This window comes from Anopheles moucheti, chromosome X (assembly GCF_943734755.1).
Source record: "Anopheles moucheti chromosome X, idAnoMoucSN_F20_07, whole genome shotgun sequence".
NCBI lineage: Eukaryota > Metazoa > Arthropoda > Insecta > Diptera > Culicidae > Anopheles > Anopheles moucheti.
The window spans coordinates 4,275,943-4,298,871 of NC_069142.1; the positions used below are offsets into that span (position 1 = coordinate 4,275,943).

General features: G+C 42.5%; 3 protein-coding genes across 6 annotated transcripts; all 3 read left to right on the forward strand.

Moving 5' to 3' along the window:
• The first annotated feature begins 416 nt into the window (after positions 1-416).
• LOC128307425 (kinesin-associated protein 3) lies at positions 417-12,006 on the forward strand. Its single transcript, XM_053045255.1, has 10 exons — positions 417-582; positions 964-1,081; positions 1,251-1,620; positions 1,689-2,252; positions 2,313-3,055; positions 3,124-3,289; positions 3,365-3,708; positions 3,827-4,065; positions 9,552-9,658; positions 11,996-12,006. Exons 1-9 carry the CDS (start codon positions 437-439, stop codon positions 9,592-9,594), a joined length of 2,733 nt encoding a protein of 910 aa, XP_052901215.1. The 5' UTR covers positions 417-436; the 3' UTR covers positions 9,595-9,658; positions 11,996-12,006.
• On the forward strand, positions 4,029-14,759 carry LOC128307426 (uridine phosphorylase 1). Of its 4 annotated transcripts, none has more exons than XM_053045259.1 (7): positions 4,029-4,065; positions 9,552-9,658; positions 11,996-12,119; positions 12,194-12,331; positions 12,404-12,613; positions 13,281-13,419; positions 13,493-14,759. In XM_053045259.1, the coding sequence occupies exons 2-7, from the start codon at positions 9,609-9,611 to the stop codon at positions 13,867-13,869; spliced, it is 1,038 nt and encodes a 345-aa protein (XP_052901219.1). In that variant the 5' UTR covers positions 4,029-4,065; positions 9,552-9,608; the 3' UTR covers positions 13,870-14,759. The 4 variants fall into 4 exon arrangements, with proteins under 4 accessions (XP_052901219.1, XP_052901217.1, XP_052901218.1 ...); XM_053045257.1 differs by lacking the exons at positions 4,029-4,065; positions 9,552-9,658 and adding exons at positions 10,694-10,926; positions 11,573-11,715; XM_053045258.1 differs by lacking the exons at positions 4,029-4,065; positions 9,552-9,658 and adding exons at positions 10,694-10,865; positions 11,573-11,715.
• A 1,406-nt stretch (positions 14,760-16,165) lies between these two features.
• Positions 16,166-22,690, forward strand: LOC128306454 (uncharacterized). The gene is made up of 3 exons (XM_053043974.1): positions 16,166-16,199; positions 16,272-21,188; positions 21,273-22,690. The coding sequence occupies exon 2, from the start codon at positions 16,275-16,277 to the stop codon at positions 21,159-21,161; it is 4,887 nt and encodes a 1,628-aa protein (XP_052899934.1). The 5' UTR covers positions 16,166-16,199; positions 16,272-16,274; the 3' UTR covers positions 21,162-21,188; positions 21,273-22,690.
• Positions 22,691-22,929: the final 239 nt, after the last annotated feature.

Consider the following 22,929-nt stretch of genomic DNA (forward strand, 5'->3'; position numbering starts at 1 on the left):
AAAATATTAAAAACATGTGTAACTACAAATTTCATGCCGTGAAGCAAGAGATTGGATCATCAACTTTCACTTCAGTTTAGCCATATTTGAAGAAAGATGAAATCAAATAAAAAATGCAACGTAAATCTACGACATACATTATATTCAGACAAATCGATCGATATTATTGTTAGCTATGATGAAACCATACAATAAAGTGTTTTTCGAAACAGTTGATAAGCGCACGTGTACGGTATTTCCAACGGAATATTGAAGGAAATTTATACCTTGGCCTGCTTGTCAGATGTGCACGTGTAGACAAGCCGTAAGCAATCCCATATCAACGACGCATTTCGTTTAATCCGTGCCGCCTGAGTTTTCCTTCCATTTGCGGACGATCCCGGATAAACGAAGCGTTGCAGTAAACTTCGCAGGAAAAGTGATAGTTGTGCGTTGTATGCTGTTAGCCAACTTTTTGCATTTGCTAGCGGGATTAGCGTTGTTCTTTTTTACCGTTCATTACATTTATTACATCGTAACAGCACTGTATCGGTTTTCTGCTAGCGCACAGATGCAATCGGAAGATGCGAAATACATCAAAAAGTGAGTAGCCAACGGCGAAACCCCACTAAACAATAGCCCCGTTTAGGCAAAAGGATTGTAAATGTCGCAAAATGGTGTTGTATCGAGTGGTTTGCGATTATCGATTTTTCCAAACTGTCTGGGCATATAAGTAGGAAACACATAGAGGGTTGGTCTTTTGGTTTCACCAGACTACGATTTAAATACAAAATGTACTATATGAATGACAATTTCATTTAATATAAACATTGTCCAAACAAACAGACTCTAGTGTCATTGAAACGAAAATACAAAAAAAATCAGCGAACGTTAAGCAACATACTGATTTGAACCAATGTTCATATAATAAGTACCAATGTAAATAAGGAATAAGTAATATTTGTTCCATTTATTTTACCACAGACGATGGAAGGGTGGAACTGTCGAACCTCACCCCACCGAAAAAGCTCTTATTGTGAATTACAAGCTGGAAGCTGCTGTCTTCGGTGACCCTGGAGATCCAATGTTGGAGGACAAAAAGGTAAGCATAGCGGGAAGTGAGTGGAATGAAGTATATAAGATCATGCATCAATTTCTGTGTTTCCTTGAATCAAAATCTAAACATTATTTTACTATAAACAATTTCCTAAACTTACAGTTGCATAAATACAATTACTTATGTGTTTCCCTTTTGTTGTATTTTGTATCAGGACTGTCAACGGATCATACGGTTAAAGTCATTAAATTCAAAAACAGATCCCGCCGTACTCGCTCGAGAAGTGGTAGAAAAGTGTGACCTGATACACAAATCTCAGCTCTGCGACATTGAGCAAATTATCTACTACTTGAAGAATCGCAAAGTGGTGGAAACACCTGTCGTTGGCACTGGCCACCAACGGTCCGTTTCGCGTATTTCCGATAAACCAAGCTCCACCATAGACACGGAAAAGGCTTCAATCAGAAATGTTGACGATTATATCGAGTTGCTTTACGAGGATTTAGCCGAGAAGGTGAAGGGTTCCCGGCTTATACTGCAGTTGGCGCGTGATCCAGATAATTTGGAAGAACTGGAAAAGAATGGTATGTAATTGAGAAATAATCTTGGGAACAAAGAACAAATGGTTACCAATGCGTTTGCTTTTTTTTAGAAGCGGTACTCAGTGCGCTTTCCCGCGTGCTACGTGAAGACTGGCGACGCTCACTGGATCTTTCGACCAATATCATTTACATCTTCTTTTGCTTTTCTACCTACACCAACTTCCATTCGGTCATAGTGAATTATAAGATTGGTTCGCTCTGCATGGATGTGATCGATTACGAGTTGCGCCGTTACGATCAGATGAAGCATGACATTGATGCGCGCAAAAGCATGTCCGCAAGCTTCAGCAATGGTAATGTGAAGGAAAAGGATATTGAAACCGTTGGTGTGAAGAGTAGTAACGAACAGCTGGATACAATTATCGATCAGGAAAAGCCAAAAGAGATGGAACCACCCAGAAGGCGTATACCGGAACTGAAGCAACGCCCAAAATCGGGCAACTGGAGCAGCAATCTCAGTGGTAGTGGCATCAGTTTGAACAGCCCGCTAACCAAAGCACACTCCATGAATAACAGCTACCACGAGCAGCTGACAAATGAATCTAGTCCTACCAATCATGGTTTCACCAGTCCAATCGCTAGCTCTAACTCGACCGAATCGATGAATGCTACCGGCAGCGTACCGCACACACCCGGCTCGGCTGGCACGGACATGGCCGTGTCCGAAAAACCAGATCCTCGCAAGCTAAAAGACGACTACGACAAGATCAACAAACAGTTCAAACTGTTTGTCCGTAAGCAGGAACAGCTGCTGCGTGTTGCTTTCTACTTGCTACTTAACATAGCCGAGAACGTAAAGCTGGAGGAAAAGATGCGCAAGAAAAACATCGTGAAAATGCTACTGACCGCACTGGAGCGGCAGAATTTTGACCTGCTCGTGTTGGTGGTTACGTTCCTGAAGAAGCTCTCCATCGTGCTGGACAACAAGGAGGAAATGTACGAACTTAACATCGTGGAAAAGCTGCCCCGGTTGCTTCAATCTCAGAAGGATCTCGTGCAGATGACGCTGAAGCTGCTGTTTAACCTGTCGTTCGATGCGCGCTTGCGGGCGAAAATGATACGCGTCGGACTGCTGCCGAAGCTCGTCACCTTTCTCAGCGACGATAAACATCACGGCATAGTGACGAAGATTCTGTACCACATGAGCCTGGACGATAAGGTAAAGTCCATGTTTACGTACACCGACTGTGTGCCGGTGGTTGTCGATATGCTGCTGCTGAATCTGAACCAAAAGTCTGACCCGGATCTTATCGCGCTCGGTATCAATCTGGCCCTGAACCGGCGCAACGCGGCAATGATGATCGAAAACAATCGCCTGCACAGTCTGATGTCGCGTGCATTTAAATGTCAAGATACGCTGATTATGAAGATGATACGTAACATCTCACTGCATGATACGCTGCGACCGCACTTTGTGGTAGGTTGTTTTAACTGCAATGTTTTTGCAAAATGGGTTTAATTTTCAAACCTGTTTCTTTCTTTTAGGATTTTGTGGGCGATCTCGCTAAAATTTTAACCGAGTGTGACGAAGAAGAATTTTCCGTGGAGTGTCTTGGTATTTTGGGCAATTTGGCGCTAGCCGATTTAGATTATTCGCAAATTATTCACAACTTCAACCTTATACCACTTATTCGAAACATGCTTGTACCAGGTAAGCGGAAAGAAGACGCTAAAAGTGAACACATAATACTAGACATAACTTTTCATTTTCTTTTCTTGTCGCTAGGTAAATACAAGGATGATCTGGTTTTAGAGATGGTTGTTTTCATTGGCACGTGCGCACTGGATGAATCGTGCGCTATGCTCTTATGCAAAGCGGATGTTATTCTATCCCTAATCGAGCTGCTAAAGGCCAAACAGGAAGACGATGAGATGGTTCTGCAGATAGTGTTCGTATTTCAGCAAGTATTGCGCCACGAAAGCACACGCTGTTACATGATCAAGGACACGGAATCACCGGCCTATCTGATCGATCTGATGCACGACAAAAACGAAGAAATACGGCGTGTTTGTGACGTGTGCCTCGACATTATTGCCATCACCGACAGTGAATGGGCATCGAGAATAACGGTAAGCAATTACGTCCGGCTAACGGGTTAGTGGATGGTTTATGTGTATGTGTGTATAAATGTATATATATATTATGTTTCCGTGTGTGTGCTTACGTTAACATTACGTGCCTTTGCAGCTGGAAAAGTTTCGCAACCATAACAGCCAGTGGCTTAGTATGGTTGACTCTCAAGAAACGGCTGATGACATTCAAACGTACGGTCCGATTGAGGACGATGAGGCCGATCTGCCCACCTACCTTACGTCCGAATATCTCGATCAGCTTTACCTGCTGGGCGGTGAAACGAACGACGAGAACGATTGCAACAAACATCGCTCCGGCTCATCAATGTCTAATTACAGTCGTCCCGTCAGTCGGTAAGTGTATTGTATTTCTTTTTCTCCAGTGATTGTATTTTATAAAAATTTCGGCATCAATAGGACCAATTCATTCTGTTTAATGTCGAATGAGATTTTTTTTTCTCTAACTTAAGCTAATATTTGGCGTACGTGTGTTGTCATGCCAATCGCGTCAGCTTCTTTGTCAACAATAGGGAAATCAAAAGAACTTTTTATTTTGTTTTATCTTTGAAATCTGAATGTAACTTTAATCGCTCGGTTCTTTTCCTCCGATTCTTGCCTAACGTTGACCGTTGATAATAAAGGGCAATAGGGGGTTTTTCGTTACATTTCTATGAAGGCATTGTATTATTTGTTTCAAAATCTGTTTGTTTTGTGTGTGCGCGTTGATCTCATTATATGTAGATCATCAGATATCATCAGAATCATCATCTTCATATGATTTCCTAGGAATATATGATCGCCTGATGATATTCTGAATTCCCTGTTGGGAATTGTCTTGACAAGTCCCATTATTTTATTTGCTTGATTGATTGATATAGCTTGATTTGTGATTTTGTTATGTTGTATCAATGCTAAGTATTTAAACGCTTTTACTTTTTCACACCTCTAAAACTGTGCAAAACTTTTCCTTCCCATTACAGCTATAGCCGCGATCTAGAAGATATGGAAATTATTCATTAAATATGCGTGTTTTACTCCGGGACTTAAAAGAAAAAGTGTGCGTAAAAATAGACGAAACAGGATAGCAAAAAAAAAAACGTTACCCTCTAAGTAAACGAATGCAATAGCACCGCCAGAGCACCGTTTCTTACATGTGAAGCTAAATTCTGCATTTTGAATTTACCAACAGGTACTCCCACGCTGCCAGAGTAAAAAACAAAAGCAAAAAAAAACACTAGCGGAAAGCCCTGTGAAGCTTTGTTGTATTAAAATGAGCGGAGTTCAATAGTGTGTAGGTTGTTTTTGGGAATGTGATGCTTGGCTTGGTGTGTGTGTGTGTGTCTTAGTCATTTACATTAATGTGCCTACCAGTAACCAGAATCGCGAGTGCATATCCGCAGTGAAAGGAAAACGATGCGGCAAAAAGCTTAATTAGGAATAGATATTTTTCTTTATTATTTTCCTGTTTTTTTTTTGTTGACAAAAAAACACAGGTGGTAGCAGGTTGGTTTAGCAAAACAGTGTAACAAAAGTATTATATATAATTATATTTTTGCTTAGCGGCTAACGTGCGTGATTTCAATAGACATATAAAATAGTTTTCAAAACGCAACAATTAACACTACTACCAGGAAAAGCGAACATGGTCGGTTTGCATTTCGTTTTTTCCATAAATAAAATGTCTCTCTTCGGATACAACAAATGACTTATTCCTTCACTTTTTTTTATTCTTAATTCAACACTCCAATTTTGGAGGTATTATAAGCACACGTAAAATCTAGCTTGCACGGTTCGGTTTTTTTAAATCTTGAAATGAGTTATATTTCAAATCAATGCGATAACTACCCTACTTTACAACCGTTTTCACGTAGTATTTGCACACGTTCCCCCTTGCTCGAGAATGACCTTGTTAAAAGCGTTCGGGATTGCATAAATCAATTTTTCGTAGGCGTCTGGTATGATTGATTTTTATCAGCAGATTAGCTTCATTTTATCGTTACGATAACCAATCTGAAAGTCAAACTAATATTTATCATAAAAGGTCTAGTGACATAATATTAACGCACACCTCTTTTCTTGTTTCTACTCTGTTGAAGTACACTAAACGGCAGGGAAAGTAGGACAGGGGCCATATTCATATTTATTTCTGTTCTGCAGTTTGACAAAATTTTTAAGTAATTAGACAATGATCTAAGAAATGGAAAATATTGAGAAAGTTTAATGCCATTTCTTTACACAACTGAAAATTAATATTTTTAAAAAGATTTAAAGTAGCAATTGTAAGCAAAATATATTATATTTAATATTAATTATACTATAATTCTTTATTTCAATTTCTATTTAAGGTGACTTAGCAATTAATTATACGGGATATAATCGTCAAGTCGCCAGCCTCGGAAAACGTCGGGACGAGACGGATAAACGAATCCAAATGTACTCAGTAATTTCTGGAAACTTACCCACAAAGATTAGATCCGTCGGGGGTGCATGCGAAGATTAGAAATGACAAAAACATGTGAAAAACTCTAGAAAACAATTAACATTACGGTGAGTTTCACCAGCATACACACAGTCATAATCGGTGCTTAGGACACAAGCAGGCGAAGGACATGGCTCCTTTTAATGGTGTCCCGTTGAGGTTACTCCACGAAATGGGCAGTAAGAGACACACGTCATGGTTTTGTGTTAGAGTATAGCGCAATGACGTGTTAGCCTATTGCACGGATAGTTCTTTGTGTCCGATGTTATTGAATGATTTCCTGTTTACATTAGACAGTATTGTGATTGTGAACGGCATGCTCTATCCAGCGCTGTTTGGTTTGACCTCGGGCCCCATATGGTTGTTGATATTGCAACCAGCAAATGCTATTTATCACCGCAGAGTAAGTACCCGATAACTGCAACTGACGCATCGCAAATATTCTTGGTGCAACAATAAAGCTCATAAGGAATGGTGTATAAATTATTACCAATGTAGAATTTTTCTAAAACAATCCACATACACCGGCCATTTGGTGCCCCAGTTCATGGGCAGTAATTTAAAGAGGAATTATATTTTGCTCTGCCAGATGTCTGTATGGTTTGCTGTGGATGTCCACTGTTTTTTTTGCATTCTTGCACCTCTAAGTGAATGTCTAATCTTGCTTGGGAAGCGCGAGCGCGTCTGTGACCTTTCGGTATTATACAACGGAGATAAGGAATGTTTGTAAATATTGCGGTGAACGATTTGCATTAAACAACGGTTTGAAGAACGTCAAGAGTCGCGGGTCGCTCTTTATAACTCTTGCAATTGATCGCGTGTTATAGATTTAGTAATATTAAACACACTTTATTAATTATCAATCTCATTACGAACGGATTTTCCACTATCCTTTGACTATATAAACATTACGGTGTTTAGTCATAAAGCATTGGTTTATAGGTGAATAGTGTCAGATGTAAATTTGAAGGTCATCAAATTTCAAGATGTTGCTTCAGACAACTGTACACCAAATAGTGGACTTAGAATTAGTTGTATTTTCAATTTTCTGAAAGGATGATACTTGGACAACCTTATTGCGCCATTGAATAGTAACTAGTAGATGCTTCTAAAAGGAATTCATGTGTGTAAGTGTACTTTCAGACGCAATATTACTAAAAAAACCTTCATTGCGTCAGCCTCCAGACGAGTTCTTGATGAACTCTCGTGAACTTTGAATGTCTGGAGCTGCTCAATCCAGCCTCCAACAGTCTATTACCAAAGACGGTTATGACGTATTAGATGTATGCAATATCTCCCTACGCCAGTAACCAGCAAAACAGGCGATAATTCAGGGTTCTTTCTACAATTCTAAAAAATTGTGTCCATCTCAAAACCTCTCGCCTGAGCCAGTCGTTTTACTTTTGTTTTCTTTTCTTTTGGGGAGGGTTATCGGTAGTGTGTAAATATTTCATCTACGCGATAATTTTCCTACCGTGCCGAAGAAAAACCCCAAAAAACCACATGACCCACACCGGGCCTTCAACGAACCGCGATGACACGAGTCGGCGCAGTGTGAAGCTGTCACGAATAATGGCGCTCGGTGCAGGCGTTCTGTGTAAAATGTAGTACAACAGGCAATGCTAAAATCACATTTGGAGTAAATCGCTTTGGCAGTCGTCCTTCGGTTTGTAACACGATCTCGCATCATCCAACCCACCCCCACCCCGGTACAATGTAGGTTTTTGTTTCTAGTGTAAATGTGTTTTCTTGTGGTGTCGTTAGGCAACGGATAGGCGCATTCGACTTGTTAAAGAATTTCGTTCGCTGATTCGTAGCATTTGGAAAAAGTACTAATTCAACCAACATGTAAATGAAATTCTCATACGTTTGTGTTTGTTTATTGTTTGCCCTAATGGGGATGTGGCGTGTCCTTTGTGTAGAAGAGCAGTAATTGTTGAATAGCTTCATCGCCAGGCAAAAAGGCAAGATGAATAGAAAAAGTTATTCGCTAATGCTCCAAAGAGTGCTTCTAGACTTCGGTATTATTCCATTGCAAGCAATCTATCTGTTCTTATCGGCCTAATTGATGTTTGTCCGCCAATCTGTCGAAATTCCTTGTTCTTTGTCGTCCCTTTTTTATAAAAGAAGCGAACAAATAGGGAAAAAAAACCAGTACGGCACACACTCCCATCAACTCGCACACACGATCCTGTGTAAGCGCCGCTGTGAGGGGCAACGCCGAATAAGTTTCGAGCATTGCTCGGTTCCAGCTTCGGGCCTAGCAAAGTAACGTGCACACCAACACCACCGCTTGCTTTGGCCGAATTTGATTTGGTTGTCCTGGCATTGGGTGCTTCATATTCAGGTGGCTATGCAACTGTTCCTTCAGTCTTTGTGCTTTCGTTACTTAGAGTAGGTTGTCTTCGAAGGTGTTAACTCCGTCAAACTGATGGGCATGCATGTCTCGAATTAGCAGACTCTTAGGTTTGAAAACTATTTCAACAAACATTCCTCCTCCCCACAGTGATATTTACCCAACTGTATGTCAGTATTGTTCAACGCTGTACTGTGTAGTAACTCTCTTTGCGGAAGTTTAGGATCTCCATGTAAGTAACAGTCGTGTGTACAACCTGCCGTGTCTGGGGCTTTGCTTCGGTCATTCTGACTAGAGTTTTGTGAATGAAAACGTGCTAAACACATACAGGTTTTGTTACTAAACTACTCTTTAACACTGAAAGTCTTTAAAACAACGAATGTTAGATGTGAAATCTTAGTAACAAGAGGGAAAAAAGTGTACGAATACGTATAGGAGAGCAACATTACACCGCGTGTTAGGAGAAAATCGATAACTAGCGTGTACTTAACGTTAACACATACCACCACAGCAAGGAGTCACACCATGCGTGTATATGGATAGTTATTGTTTTGTAAATTGTTTTCCGCTCGGAAAACTGCTTTTCACTTACTCTGTATGGGTGTGTGTGTGTCCGTCTAGCCTACTATATTATCAACCACAGCTCAGTAGTATCGAGGGACGACTCTACGAATTCTTTACTTGTTTGGTCTGTGCAGTTGGAACATAGCGCAACAGATATTCTGTACGAATGAATATGCAAGTTCTTTTTGGTATTAGTAGACCAAGTTCTTGCTGGTTTTTTACTTCAATGTTTGTAGTAATTATGGCAGAGACTTAAAGCGATCCGGATCCTGAGGAATTCTCAAGTTTGTCTAAAATATTTGTATTATTTGTAAGCAACGGAGCTGGCTAGTTTTAGTGTACTTTAGGCAACTTTTAATCACGAGGAGCGGTGTGAAATTGAATATACGCATCTTTGATGTTGCTATTATTTCTAATGATGATTTTTTTAAATATATTTAGAACTCAACTCTATCCTGCAACTACTTCCAATCGTTTGGTGTAACTAAGCTAAGCAAGATGTCTTGGATCTATCGCTCATCCGTGTCGGAAGATGAAGAAAGAGACGAGTAAGTACAATTTTATAAGAAAAAAAAACAAACTGCTGGAATTCCAAACAAAATTGTTGATATCTCTTGATGGACACGGTGGTTACACCTCTTCGTCGCAGGGGCTTGGCTGCTTACATAACAGGTCTCGCGGGACCGATAGGCTCTTCAATGCATGGAAGGTCCTTCGTTTCCGTTTCTTTCTTTCTTGCCTACTTTTGTTCAATGGGTGTTTAATCTGTTCGCCGCCTTGACACGGCTGATAATTGCTAGTTTTGCTAGAAAAAATTGGTTGTAATTATGTACTGATAAATGCGCTATTAAATAGACACGTAAAAAACTGGTTTAGCTGTTTTGTTGTTGTTAGTTGTTTCATTACTATCCGGTATCATTCTCTTTGCTATTGCAATTATGGTGCACTTCGTTTTTTTGTGCTATTGGCTTTTCAACAAGTCCCATTGGTTCTTATCATGCCGGTTTTTGTGTACAGCTATACTAGAGCATCCGGAAGCTCCACTGTTTTGTCTCAACTGTAGTATAAATACCCGTCATTAATAAATCAATATGTTATATATACATATAATATTGATTTACATGATATCAAACAATCGGTTCGACCCTGAATCCGGAAGGATTTTTGAAAAATACAGTTGATCAGGCGATAAGAACAACATCGCAAACATCGTTTCCTAAACTGTGTTTATTTGACTGTATGATAATTTCAATTTATCGTGCAGTAATTGTAATAAGAAAAGCAACCTATTATCAAAACAGTACACCTTTCGTTTTGTGAAACAAAATAAAAACAAAACCATCCAACGCGTTGCGTCCGACATTGTGTCAGGCACGCTGTATTTGTTTACATACCGTGTGTCAACCTTCCATGGTAGCAGTATCAAGGGAATCAAACTAAAACTATTGATTAAGCCTAGACCCAGGGAGAGCAGAGACACGCTTCAACGCTGTGTCTAGAGTGTATCGTCTAGTGTTTTTTTTTTGCTATAAAATAGGGGGTGTCCGGTGCATGCCATTCATTAGTTCTTTCGCATTGCTCAACCGAACCAAGCCAGCGGTCGAACACTCCCCGAAAAGTGCATTCCCTAGCGCGCTATTGTGTCGTTGGTGTTGTTCCGCTCTCGACGTGCTTTCGATTAGAAGTTCCACTGCTGTGCTGATTAAAACGCGCGTGTTTTTGTCGGAATTGGCAAAGGCGAGGGTTTTGAAAGTGGTAGTGTTTGATAAAATAAACCTGGTGCTGGCATTTCCGCTCTTGCCTTTGAGGAGTTCTGGTACTGCTTTTTCAAACAGCAAAACACTTTGCGAAACGTGATGCGCGCGTCCGTCTGAACAGCGTCCGGTGTGCGCTTGGCTGAAGGCAGCGAAACACAGAAAAATAGAAGAGATGACAGAGACGGGGCGAGATGCCGCGTGTTTAGATACCGGAATACGTGTCTTTTAGGGGTAGCAAAGCAAGCCATTCGTGTTTTTGAGCTTGTAAAACCGGTGTGGCGGTTCATAGAACAGTTGTCTCTCGGTTCGGTTGTGAGTTATTTAGTTAGCTCCGGTTTTTGGGCAAGAATTAAGCATAGATACTCTTGTTGTTACAGCGCGTGTGGGTTAGTTCAGCTTCTTTCAGATCGAATAACGTACGAAGAACGTATGGTAGTGGCATTCTTGGACAAATATTTCGCAGATAATTTCGTTCTTCTGCAATACAGTGGGATATAAAGTGTATGCTGGATATAAAGTGGATTTAATTATACTCAATTTTAATGGTTTTTGTTTAATCCAGGAAATTGGATTTCAAATTAAACAGTTGGCAAACTCTGTGTTCCACGCGCTCTATTCTGCAAACTCTTCAAGTGGTTGTTTGGATTCAATCGGGTATCGGGATCTATAATTGATTATTCCCAAAATTTTGGCTTTCTATATTAGCATAAGCTTAAATCAAGGATGGCTCACCAAGGAGATCAGAAGCGTGACAAGGAGAATAGTTTGAATGCGAAGCGTGATAAAAATGATATCATCGGTGCAGAAGAAGTTGATGAAGATAATACCGACATGGCACGTTTGACCAGGTAATTATGTCGATGGCGGTAGCAAACAGCGGTACTTTACAATCGTTCGTTCAATCAACCGAGAGACAGATCAACCAATCAATCAATCGCTTGTCTCAACCAAGACCCGCTTAGAGTTTATGTACACGAGGCTCCTTTTTCCCTGTATTGATATTGGGTATTAGACAATCATCGCTAGATAAAGGAGATTTAATTCATATCAACAATTTTCTTATCACTTTATAGAAATTTCAAACATACAGGTACGCTTATTTCCAATGTGTATTTTTCACTCTTGTAGATACAACGATGGTTCGGTTAAGCTACGCAATCCCAACATTGAACTCATGGATCAAGATATCCTATACCATCTGGCGCTTGGTAGCGGTAGCCACGATCTGCATGAAATGTTTGGCGACGTGAAGGTTACAACTATTCGTCCTGGTTGTAATAAAACAACTCCTACTGATGTTCTTTAATTGTGGCTTTTCCATTTTAGTTTGTCTGCATGGGTGGAACACCGAAGCGTATGGAAACGTTTGCTCACTTTATTATGGAGGAAATCGGCTACAAACTTCCCGCTGGCACTCAGCTGCAAGATATCAGTGCATTTTCCTATCGCTACTCCATGTACAAGGTACGGATGGACGACGCGCCGCTCGTCATCAATGACGCATGAGTAATTATCGTACGCTTGTTTTTATTCTAGGTTGGGCCTGTACTTTCTATTAGCCATGGTATGGGGGTACCGTCTGTTGGTATTCTTCTCCATGAGCTTATTAAGCTGATGTACCACGCCAAGGTAAAGGATCCGATCTTTGTGCGCATTGGCACATGCGGTGGTATCGGTGTGGAAGGTGGCACCGTCGTCATTACAGAAGACGCGTACGATGGTTTGCTCCGGAACAGCTACGAGTTGGTAAGTTTATCCGATATTTTTTTTTTGCTATTTCCGTACAAGCTTTAACAGAATTTAGCGTTATGGTATTATGCATACGTTAATGAAGCAAACACGTTTGTTGACGGATTTCCTTCTTCTATTCTTGACATAATTCGGTACGGTGTTGTATCTGTTGAAAAGGGAAGTTGGAATGTCACAAAAAAATTCTTGACACAATCGATTGCTTTTAGGCCATGTCTGTATTTATTGCTAACTAAGGCTTTTGTGTTAATATATCTCGTGCGTTAGTCTTGCGTGTGTTTGACATAAGATGGGGCAAACCCGATATTCTCATGAATTGCATTGAATGAACTCACTGTTCTTCTCTAAAGTTTTAATCTGGAAGTCCAAATACCTAAATCAATATCATTTTAATTTCAATCATACTCATTGTGCTATTGCTGGCGCACAATCTGAAAGCGTATAGTAATTTATCGATCGGCATGATCTTATCTTAAACGTGTTAAGATGGTGATAATTTACAAAGCGATGTAGATAAATGAATACGACATGTGGCTTTCAAGTTTCAAACGAATTTGTTTACACAGCTTGTTGGTTCATATTACACTTTGTTTGCATCTATTCTGCTGTACATTTCTATGATTGAGTTGAATATACCCTTTTTTTCTTGTTGCTACACATTTAGGCTATTCTTGGAAAAATAGTTCATCGTCCGGCAATTTTGGACAAACGACTGGTGCGGGAACTGAAGTCACTTGCCACGCACGATGATCCATATGAGACGATTACTGGCAAAACGATGTGCACCTACGACTTCTACGAAGGTAATGACTGCTCTCTCCATGAACATGTGTGCCAGTTAACGTTTGAAAATCTGTTTCATCTATCTATTTTTAGGCCAAGGCAGATTGGATGGTGCATTCTGCGAGTTTTCAGAAACGGACAAAATGACATATCTGGAGAAATTGCGCGACTTCGGCGTGGTAAACATCGAGATGGAGTGTACCATTTTTGCTGCACTCACGCATTACGCCGGTATCAAGGCAGCGATCATTTGTGTCACGCTGCTGGACAGACTGAAAGGTGACCAGGTGATGGCCCCGAAGGAGGTGATGAACGAATGGCAACAACGACCACAGATATTAGTTTCCCGATTAATTAAGAAGCACCTCGCCCAGATGGGCCACCTAAAGTCGCTCGCCTCGACACCGTCGTCCATCAAGTCGCCGCGCCGATTTAAGCTGGTACAGCAGGAATCGGAAGCGCACGAGTAAGCCTGCTCAATAATCTGCGCAGATAGCGCCCTCATTCTGCCACGTTTGTGTTTTACATTTACAAACTAGATATTTCAATAATCATGCATCTAATTAGTGCATATCCGTAACATTAAAGCGTTAAAAGACAAATAAATTTAGCAACTTAAACAAATGTCCTAACAAAGCAAAGGAAAGGAGAAGCTGAGGAGAGAAACACCTAACACACAGACACAAATTCAGAAAAGCATTATGAATATGGTGACAGTGCCTGCGTATGATTAGGTGCCAATAGTACGTTCGCTACATCTGAAGCAACTAATTTACCAGTGCTGCTAATATTTTAGCGTTTAGTTTTACGATTCAAGCGAATGCTTACATATAGATTGGACAGTATAGATGTATGGCTTGTGTATAGAATTGCGTTAGACACACCGGTACACTTAAATAGTAATACAACATACCACAGATAATCGTTAAGAAGGAGGTACTAAAACAACGCTGCCGTATGATTGCCGTGAAATATGGAACTCTTTATTGCATGTAATGCATTGAAACGTTTGATATTCCCGTATAATTAAACCGTAATACTAAACCTTCTTAAACTAAACGTTGTGAAGCATTATGTTTTAGTGCTTGTATGATTATCATCCAAACTTGTTTTACAAAACCTAACCATCACCGAGCGAAACCAAAAACGGAATACTTACATTAGATTGAAGCTTGTAAAAAACATAACTCTGTGTAAAGGTGTTAATTATCACCTACGCGCGAATCATGTTCCAATCCTTGCCCGTACATTAGCGATGGTAAGCATGAAGCTTAATTTGAAAGCTGTTTTTGTTGAATATTGTGTGTTTCCCATAATCCTCTAACGTGTGAAGCATTAAAAATAATCAAGTTGAACAATATGATGCAGATTTAGCAAATCTTCATTTAACGATTCTTGTAAAGGAAATCCTAAATGAAACGTGTCAAAGAATCGAAGAGCAAATCTGAGGAATCAGCAACCAAACGCTGCATCCTAAATGATACTTGGTAATATGCCTAACTATACAAGTACAGACGTACAAATTCCATCATTGTGTAAGCATACACGTAACCACTTCTTGATGTATGAAGGCAATATAGAATAGTGTTCAAAAGTTACAGAAGACATTCGCGGAACCACGGATCGAATACCATCAATAATTACTTTACCAATCTACTTACGAACGTTACAACAAAGAATGTTAAGCTGTACGAAAAAAGCGGAACTGTTTTTGTTATGTTTCATGCCGTATTTAGACGTAATGACAGCGAATATAGAACAATAAAAACGCTCTCGAATTACAATGCATTGAATCAAGGATGTTTGCGGTAATTGAAGATATTCTGGTAACAGTATTTACTTTTCTGTTTCTTGTTTCGCTAATTCACTGTGATGTAAAGTTATCTGTATCTGTTACTCTCGATTCGTTTTGACCTGCCATGACATGACCAGCCCACTGGATTATCGTTGTGCGATAATGAGTACGCTAATTACCGTAATCAACTCATTGTTTGATTTCGATAGACGATATTTTGATTTGTCGATCTCACAAAATATGTATAAAGGATTTAATTTCATTGCTATTGGGGTTATAGAAATTATGGATGAGCAAATTCATTTGTCCGTTGGAAGATACAAACAAGTTGCATTCGAAACAATAGAAACCACATTGAAACTTTTCACTATATTGAAATATTTCATTTGAATGCAGAGAATATGATCCAGCAACTTTCAAGCTGAACACAAGCAGACTTAGGTTAGGAAAATATATTCTCATGTCTTTTAGCAACGTTTCAATTCGTATTGTTTATTGAATTAAAATATCCTAGTTTTGTATGTAATTTTTTATTCCATTCTACAGACGGCTGCCATCTTAAGACGTGCGGTATTGTGGCAGCGTTGTACGATTGAGTGACATGTACGTCAAATCCACCAATGCACACAGAGCGTGTTAACAGCAAAGATGGGTATGTATGCGTGTAGTCGGTATTTGTTTGGTTAGTGTGTGTGTATTTTTAGGTCAGAGTTGTGGCATCATATTTAGAGAGTAGTGAAAAATATCTGCTAGCAAAGTGTAAAGAATTTTGCTTAAAAAGTGTACAGAATAGTAGTTTAAGCATAAACAGTGCTGCACCTATTTAATTAATATGTTATCAGACTAAAAATATAACCAGGTGCCTCATGCATGGAGGTACAAGCAAGAGAAAACTAGAAGAAAATAATCAGCAATATGAAGCTAATTTTTTTATGAAGTACTGTACTTACCGTACTTCTCAATCAAACTCGTAAATCATTGTGACTAGAGGAAATTAAAACGGTCGTAAGTGCAGTGCTTAACATAACAGCATCGGCATTCACAATGAAATGACTCATTATTGCCCTTCCGTTACAGATCATGTCTCAGGAGTACGCACAGCATGTGCTAAAGGTGGCCGTAGCACAAATATGCCGAACGATCGGGTGGCATTCAACCCATGCCTCGACAATGGACCTGTTGATCGATGTAACGCAGCATTTTTTGCGTGAAATATCGCGCATCATGCACCGGTATTGTGAGCTGTACAACCGTACCGAAGCTAACCTGGACGATCTGGCCCTCGCGTACAAGGAGATTGGTATTAATTTGGACGAGCTGATGGAGTACGTACAGTTTGTCGACCCGATTCCACTGACGCTGGAGGTTCCCCGTTTTCCGTTGCCAAAGGAGTCCAACTTGAACTTTTTGAAACCGGGAAGCAGGGAGGTGTTAACGCGCCCGGTGCACATACCGGAGTACATGCCACCGCTTATGTTCGAAACCGAAGAGGACGGCACCGAACGAATCGGTAACGATGATGAGAGGCGAGCCGCGTTTGGGGACGCAAAAAATTTGCTCAACAGTGCGGCGATCGCGATCGCTACCGTGGCTGCGACAATGTCGTCCGATGCGAGAGCGATAACGGATGGTGGTTGCAGTGGGATCGGTGTCGCCAAGGAACCGGTATCGAGCATTGAGGAAGTAAGTAGTACGGGTGAAGGCGTAGATGATGGTTCTAACTTACCCCATGCTGTTATCAATGAAGAGGTGGAAATACCGATGCAAACAATTGAAGTAAAGGAACAACCAACTGATACAGTTGGTGGTGATGAGGAATCCGCCACTGCAAGCAAGCGACCGAGCGAAACCATCGTGAAGGAGAAACCGGCGCCGAGCGACGACACGGCAGCTGGTGGGTCGAAAACCGCCACCGCAACGGAAGAGGGTCGTCCGACGCGAGAAATCAGCAGCGTCATAATGACAACATCTGGGTTCATTTCACCAGCACGCGAAGGTAAACTGCCCGAGTCACGCATTCCCATCATCCCGGAGGAACGGCCGATCCAGCAACCGACACCGGTCATTTCAACCGTACCGCCACTAGCCGCCACCCACCTGCAGATGGCTTTACCGTCCGGTGCGGCCATGGCCGGTGTACCATCGCTCGCCGGTTCAGCTCCTGTTTCATCAGCAGCCCTGCTCGCTTCGGCGGGTGGTAACTATTTTCCCAAACCTAACGCAACCGATGGTACGCTAGGTGTTGGTGTGCCGCCAGGCACACCGGGCAGTGTTGGTATGGGTGTACCGCTCGATCCATCTCAGCCACCAACGAAACCCGCCGGTGAAAAATCAACGAAAAAGGTAAAAAAGAAACCAGTCGATCGGGAGAAGAAGAAGGCGGAAAAGGGTGCGGGAAATGCGGCGCGTAAACAGGACAAGCATGCTGCTGGTGAAAAGAACACAATGGTGAAGCAACACACCACGCTGGATGCAACCATTGAGCATGTGGTAAAGGAGGAAACGGATTTTACCACACCATTGCCACCGGATGCGTTGCTGGCTGGAAGGGTCGCGGATAATCTTGGTATAGGAAGCAACCCGTACATTAAAAATAGCTTCATCAAGCCGGAAGGGAATGAAGCGTTGAAAGCGATGGAAAGTATACCGGGCGCCGGTTTGGTAGCACCGAACGTATCCGGCAAAGCGGCAAAACCGGTCAAGGTAAAGGTGGTAAAGGAGAAGGCGGTTAAGAAGCGCAAATCAGCCGCACCTAAATCGGTACCCGTCCCGGGAGAAATGTTAATCGACGACCCAACACTTCTGAACCGGCAGTTACCAATACCAAACTTCCTACCATTCCCAACGCCAAAGCCAAAGAAAGCGCCGAAATCATCGAAAAAAGCGGCCAACCAGCGTGGTCAGTTTGATGCGGTGGATCTGCCACCGCCGCTGATTGGACCACTTGGGCTCGGTACATCGGTGGGTAATCCTACGCTGGTTGGTCCGTTGAGTGGCGGCTCGTTGCCACCAGTAAAGCCGGACCACCTGTTCGGTATGATGCCAAACGCTGCTGGCATTGGTTCGTCCACAACGGCTGCCTTATCGTTGCCGCTGAAAAAGCCTCCGATCGGTCCATTTAAGCAGGATGAGCACGAAGTGCAGCAGGTGGGCACAATCAATCCGCTGGTCGATCAGGCGACACAGCTGAATCTGCTCCAGAAGATGCATCCGAGTCTGGAAATTACGGCCTCGCCGAGTATCGCGTCGCAGGAGGTGCATGAAAAACCACTAACACCGGGCCGGATGATATTTGACGGGAAGGGAATGAAACCGGACACAACGAGCGATCGGGATGTGATCGTGATTGATGACGATAAATCACCACCGCACGTTTCGAGCCTACAAGCTACTATGACAACACCAACCAACAAGAAGCAACGTAAGCAAGCGGCACACACAAACGTACCGGGTGGTGTCATGGGCATGCACGGACAAACGTTCGGGCTGGGAGCGGTTGGTGGTGCGTACGATGGTGAATACCGTCCGGATGATCCGCTCAATTATTCACCCCTGTCGAATGTTCCGAAAACTCCCGACATTCGGCTGCACTCGTCCTCCTCCTCGACGCCTTCGTGGATGAACGAGTCGCCGCGGCTGGCAACGCCGAAAAAAGGCACCAGTAATCTGTTTTCCGAACTGTCGTCCAAAACGCTAACGGAATGTATGGCACCGAATCGGACACCGGAAGCGATCAAACCGACACCGTTGGCCGATGGTGGGAAGAAACCGAAGCGACCGAAACAGAAGCCGAAAACAGATGCTAAGCTGGGCAAGTTGGCCGACGGTAGCAAAAAGTTGGAGCAGGAGAATCAAAAGTTCGGCAACATGCCGGGACAGAACCCGTTTGCGCTTTACCCCGGTTCGATGAATCCGTTCGCACCGGATGCGAGTGTGTACAGCAAGTTTTTGAATCAATCACTGCAAGCGGTCGCGGGTATGCGCAATCCCATGCCGTTCGGTATGTTTCCACTAGCATCCGGTCCTGGGCTGATACCGGACAATCCACTCTTCCCGCGATTGCCACCGACGTACCCCGGGCAACATAGGCCCGGGTTTCAGCTGCCGCCGAACCCGTTCGTACTGCCCGGCATCAATCCGATGAACCTACTTCGCATGCCGACGCTCGCCAATCGCTTGCCGGGCATGGCCGGTATGGGAGGTCCCAGTGGAAGTCAACGAGATTTCCTAGACGAACCGCTCGATCCGGAGACGAAGCTTGCCCAGACGCCGCTCGACCTGCAGAAGTCAACCTGCAATGTAGCACCCCTGGTACCGCCATCGCTTTTCCAAAGCGCCACCGAAAGCATGACACTCGGCGGTGGGGCAAACGAGTTGCTCAACTTATCCGTCAAATCAACCGCGTCGCCGGCCATCGGCCGGGATACGATTGTGACAGCGCAAACGATGTCCACCAAGAAGGAAACGGTGGCGGTGTCCAGTGGTGCTGGCAGTAGCAGTAGCATTAGCTCGCAGTCTATCTTCGGTACGGCGTCAAGCGTTATGTCGACCTTGAAGGAAGGAAAACCCGAACCGGTGCGGGAAGCGTACAAGGAGGATCAGGTTGTTATACTGCCGGCGGCAAGTTTTTTGCCTGGTGCTAGTCCACCGCAGCGTTCCAGCATGCTGGTAGTCGATGTGGATGATTCCGACGGTAGCCAATCGACGGCCGGTGGCAAGAGCAAGGATGGCAAGCGCAAGCAAAAAGAGCACAAAAAAGATCGCAAATTGAAGGACGGTAAGATAAAGAAGAAGAAGGATAAAAAGGATAAGAGCAAGAGCAAAGATCGCGATCGAGAGCAGCTCAAGGAGCTGACCGCCGGTACAGCGACCTCACCCGGCGTTATGACGATGGGTATGATCGGTGCGGAAGAGGCACTGATGGAGCAGCTGCGCAAAGAGCGCAAGGAAAAGAAGGAAAAGCGCAAGGAAAAGGTAAAGAAGGAAAAGCGCAAGGAAAAGGAGCGTATCGGAGCGATCGGCGGTAGCAGTGGTTCGCCGGGCGGTACCGTCCAAGCCTCCGCTGGACCGTCGGCCAATGCTGCCGGTGAGACCGTGCCCAAACTGATGCTCAAGCTCGGTGGTTCCAACGCAACGCAATCGCCCCGTTCGGAAACACCGGATAAAGCGTACATGGAGCAGTTGCTGCTCGGGGCCGCCTCTATGGCCGATCCGAAGCGGGACGTATCGCCAGAACTTGCGCGCATATCGGCACTCGTAACGCGTCCACCGAAGCTAAAAGGAACCACCGGTACGACCGTTGCTGGCAAGAGCAAAAAGGATGATGCGGGTAAGAATGTTCCGCTCGGATCGCCCTTACCACCAAACACCGGTACAGAGCAGCTGAAATTACAACCATCCACGGACACGGACGAAACGTTCGCCACATTGAAGCAATCGGTAAAGGTGAACTTCACAACGAGTACGGCCGGTAGCACGACCAGTGCACTCGTGAATTATGCCGCCACCGATGACAGTAGTACCGGTGCGGCCGGCACCTCAACTGGCCGAGGCTCCAAAGTGGCCCGCCTTGCGGACAATGTAGCAGATGCGGGGGTGAAACCGTTTGCCGGTGGGGAAACGTCGAAAAAGGCGGTAAAGGAATCGAAGGGTTCGAAATCGGTTCACCATCACCATCATCATCATGCGGCGCCGGAAACGTACACCACGCCCGTGCACATGACGGACGTGGACGGGAATACGGTATGGATCTGTCCGGCGTGCGGGCGGGTAGACGACGGCACGCCGATGATTGGGTGCGATGGATGTGACGCTTGGTACCATTGGGTGTGCGTTGGCATACAGGTACCGCCGGATGATAATGAAGACTGGTACTGTCGGGTGTGCATCGCAAAGAAGCAGGACACACAAGCGGACGAGAAGCAGCGGAAGCGTAAAAAGAAGGACAAGAAAACATCGAAAGATTAAGTACACTGCAGCACTGCAACCAGTAATGTGAGTTTTTCGTTTGTTACTTTAGTTTTTTTGTCTATCAACAATCTATCGATTAGATCTTAATTGTTTTTATCGCTTTTGTAGGATCAACACAATCGTGACATTTTGGTCAATGAAGTAAGAAGGTTGAGGTAAGTTGGCTAGTTTACCCTTTAAAACATTTACTTTAAGCGCAATAGTTTCATGCAAAATATGTAATGGCAGTAACAATTACTTTCCAACTTGGTACCACGAACCATATTGTGCGTAAATTCAAAGCAGAAGAATAACATTTTCTTGATCGATTGTAAAAAAAAACATAGTAATGTTGAGGAAAGTTCCACATCGTTGTATACTATCTGCATTCAACGTTAACCAATACGTTCGCAATGTTCGGTTTGACCGAAACACATCTTAACTGTTTAATGTTAGGAAAAGGAATTGAACGTGTAAAAGCTTATTATCGCGTTAAGTTAAGTAGGGCGAAAATGGAAGGAATTCAAATTCGCGTCTCGTGACATTTTTAGAAGTTTTTTTTTTGGTATGTTTATTTTGCTAACATGTTGTAGTATATAATGTGCTAACATGTTGTAGTATACAATGTACGTCCATTGTGTTATTTATAGTGACGACTTGCTGAGGTCATATTTGCCATATGGCTTAGTTGGTATAGCTTATGATTATTTTTCTTATGCATTTTGTCATTAAGACGTTTTAGGTTCTATACATTGAATTTTAATAGAAATAGTAATTAAAGAAGTAACGCTTATTAGGGCATGAAATAGATCCGTTCGGTGATGGTACCGGGGAACAGTTTCGGCTGCGAGCCTGCTACAAGCGGATAAAGCGGATGAAACAGTGCATCAAGAGCAGAAGAATTTAACGAACTAAATAAATGTGTACAGTCTCTTCCCGAGTTACGCAGTAGCGAGATATAGGGATTTAAATAAAGATACATTTACAATTACAGTTTGTACATTTACAATTTTATGCGTGGATTTCAAACTCTAATTTATCAAAATTCAAATATTGTCAAAAAACGCGTTATGTTTTATTTTTATTAAAATTTATCTTCTCCTTTAGTGGCACTACAACCTCAAGAGGAGGTCTAGTCTTGCCTTGTTTTTGGGTTTCGTTGACTTTTTTTTTTAATTTACCTATAGCTGGATACGATGTTCTGCATTATAAAAATGACCTTTGGTTGAATTTTGACTCCAGTTGTCGAAATAAATGTAGAATATCTTTATAATGACATGCGACAGGAATGTCGAGAATCTTTAACCCGACATGCCCGGCAAACGAGTCGTAACGACAAGAAGGAAAAACATATTTGTATTAGGGATGAATTGAAATACCTTTCGTTTCATTTATTGAAGAAAGTGTGTAAGTGTAAAGTGACAATCCGCGTCGGTTGGCATTATATGTTTTTTTTGCGGTAGAACACAATATTAATAATTTCACATTTAAGGTGTCTAATTGTAGCTTCATCATGCAAAAAAGAAACAAAACAAGCTGTAAATTGTCCTGCTTCTTGTCAAACTTGTCAAACCATTAAAAAAAAACCTATGAACATACGATGTCTAACAAAAGGGAAGAAATAAAATCCATGCTTAACAGATCACCTTTCGTGTACGTGTAGTTTGTAAGAGTGTAAATATGAAATCGCATTTTTATTATGCACATAGAAAGTATTTGTTTGTTCGAAACTCCTGTTTAATGGTTCTAATTTTTTATTTTACGTTAAAAAATATGATCGTATACA

Excerpts from the sequence above, each read along its gene's own strand:
- LOC128307425 (XM_053045255.1), top strand. The coding sequence starts at position 437 with ATGCTGTTAGCCAACTTTTTGCATTTGCTAGCGGGATTAGCGTTGTTC. Across the intron at positions 2,253-2,312 it reads CGAATCGATGAATGCTACCG|ATCCTCGCAAGCTAAAAGAC; the intron begins GCAGCGTACCGC and ends CCGAAAAACCAG. Across the intron at positions 4,066-9,551 it reads TACAGTCGTCCCGTCAGTCG|AACTCAACTCTATCCTGCAA; the intron begins GTAAGTGTATTG and ends AAATATATTTAG.
- LOC128307426 (XM_053045256.1), top strand. The coding sequence starts at position 11,591 with ATGGCTCACCAAGGAGATCAGAAGCGTGACAAGGAGAATAGTTTGAAT. Across the intron at positions 11,716-11,995 it reads GACATGGCACGTTTGACCAG|ATACAACGATGGTTCGGTTA; the intron begins GTAATTATGTCG and ends TCACTCTTGTAG. Across the intron at positions 12,614-13,280 it reads TCCGGAACAGCTACGAGTTG|GCTATTCTTGGAAAAATAGT; the intron begins GTAAGTTTATCC and ends CTACACATTTAG.
- LOC128306454 (XM_053043974.1), top strand. The coding sequence starts at position 16,275 with ATGTCTCAGGAGTACGCACAGCATGTGCTAAAGGTGGCCGTAGCACAA.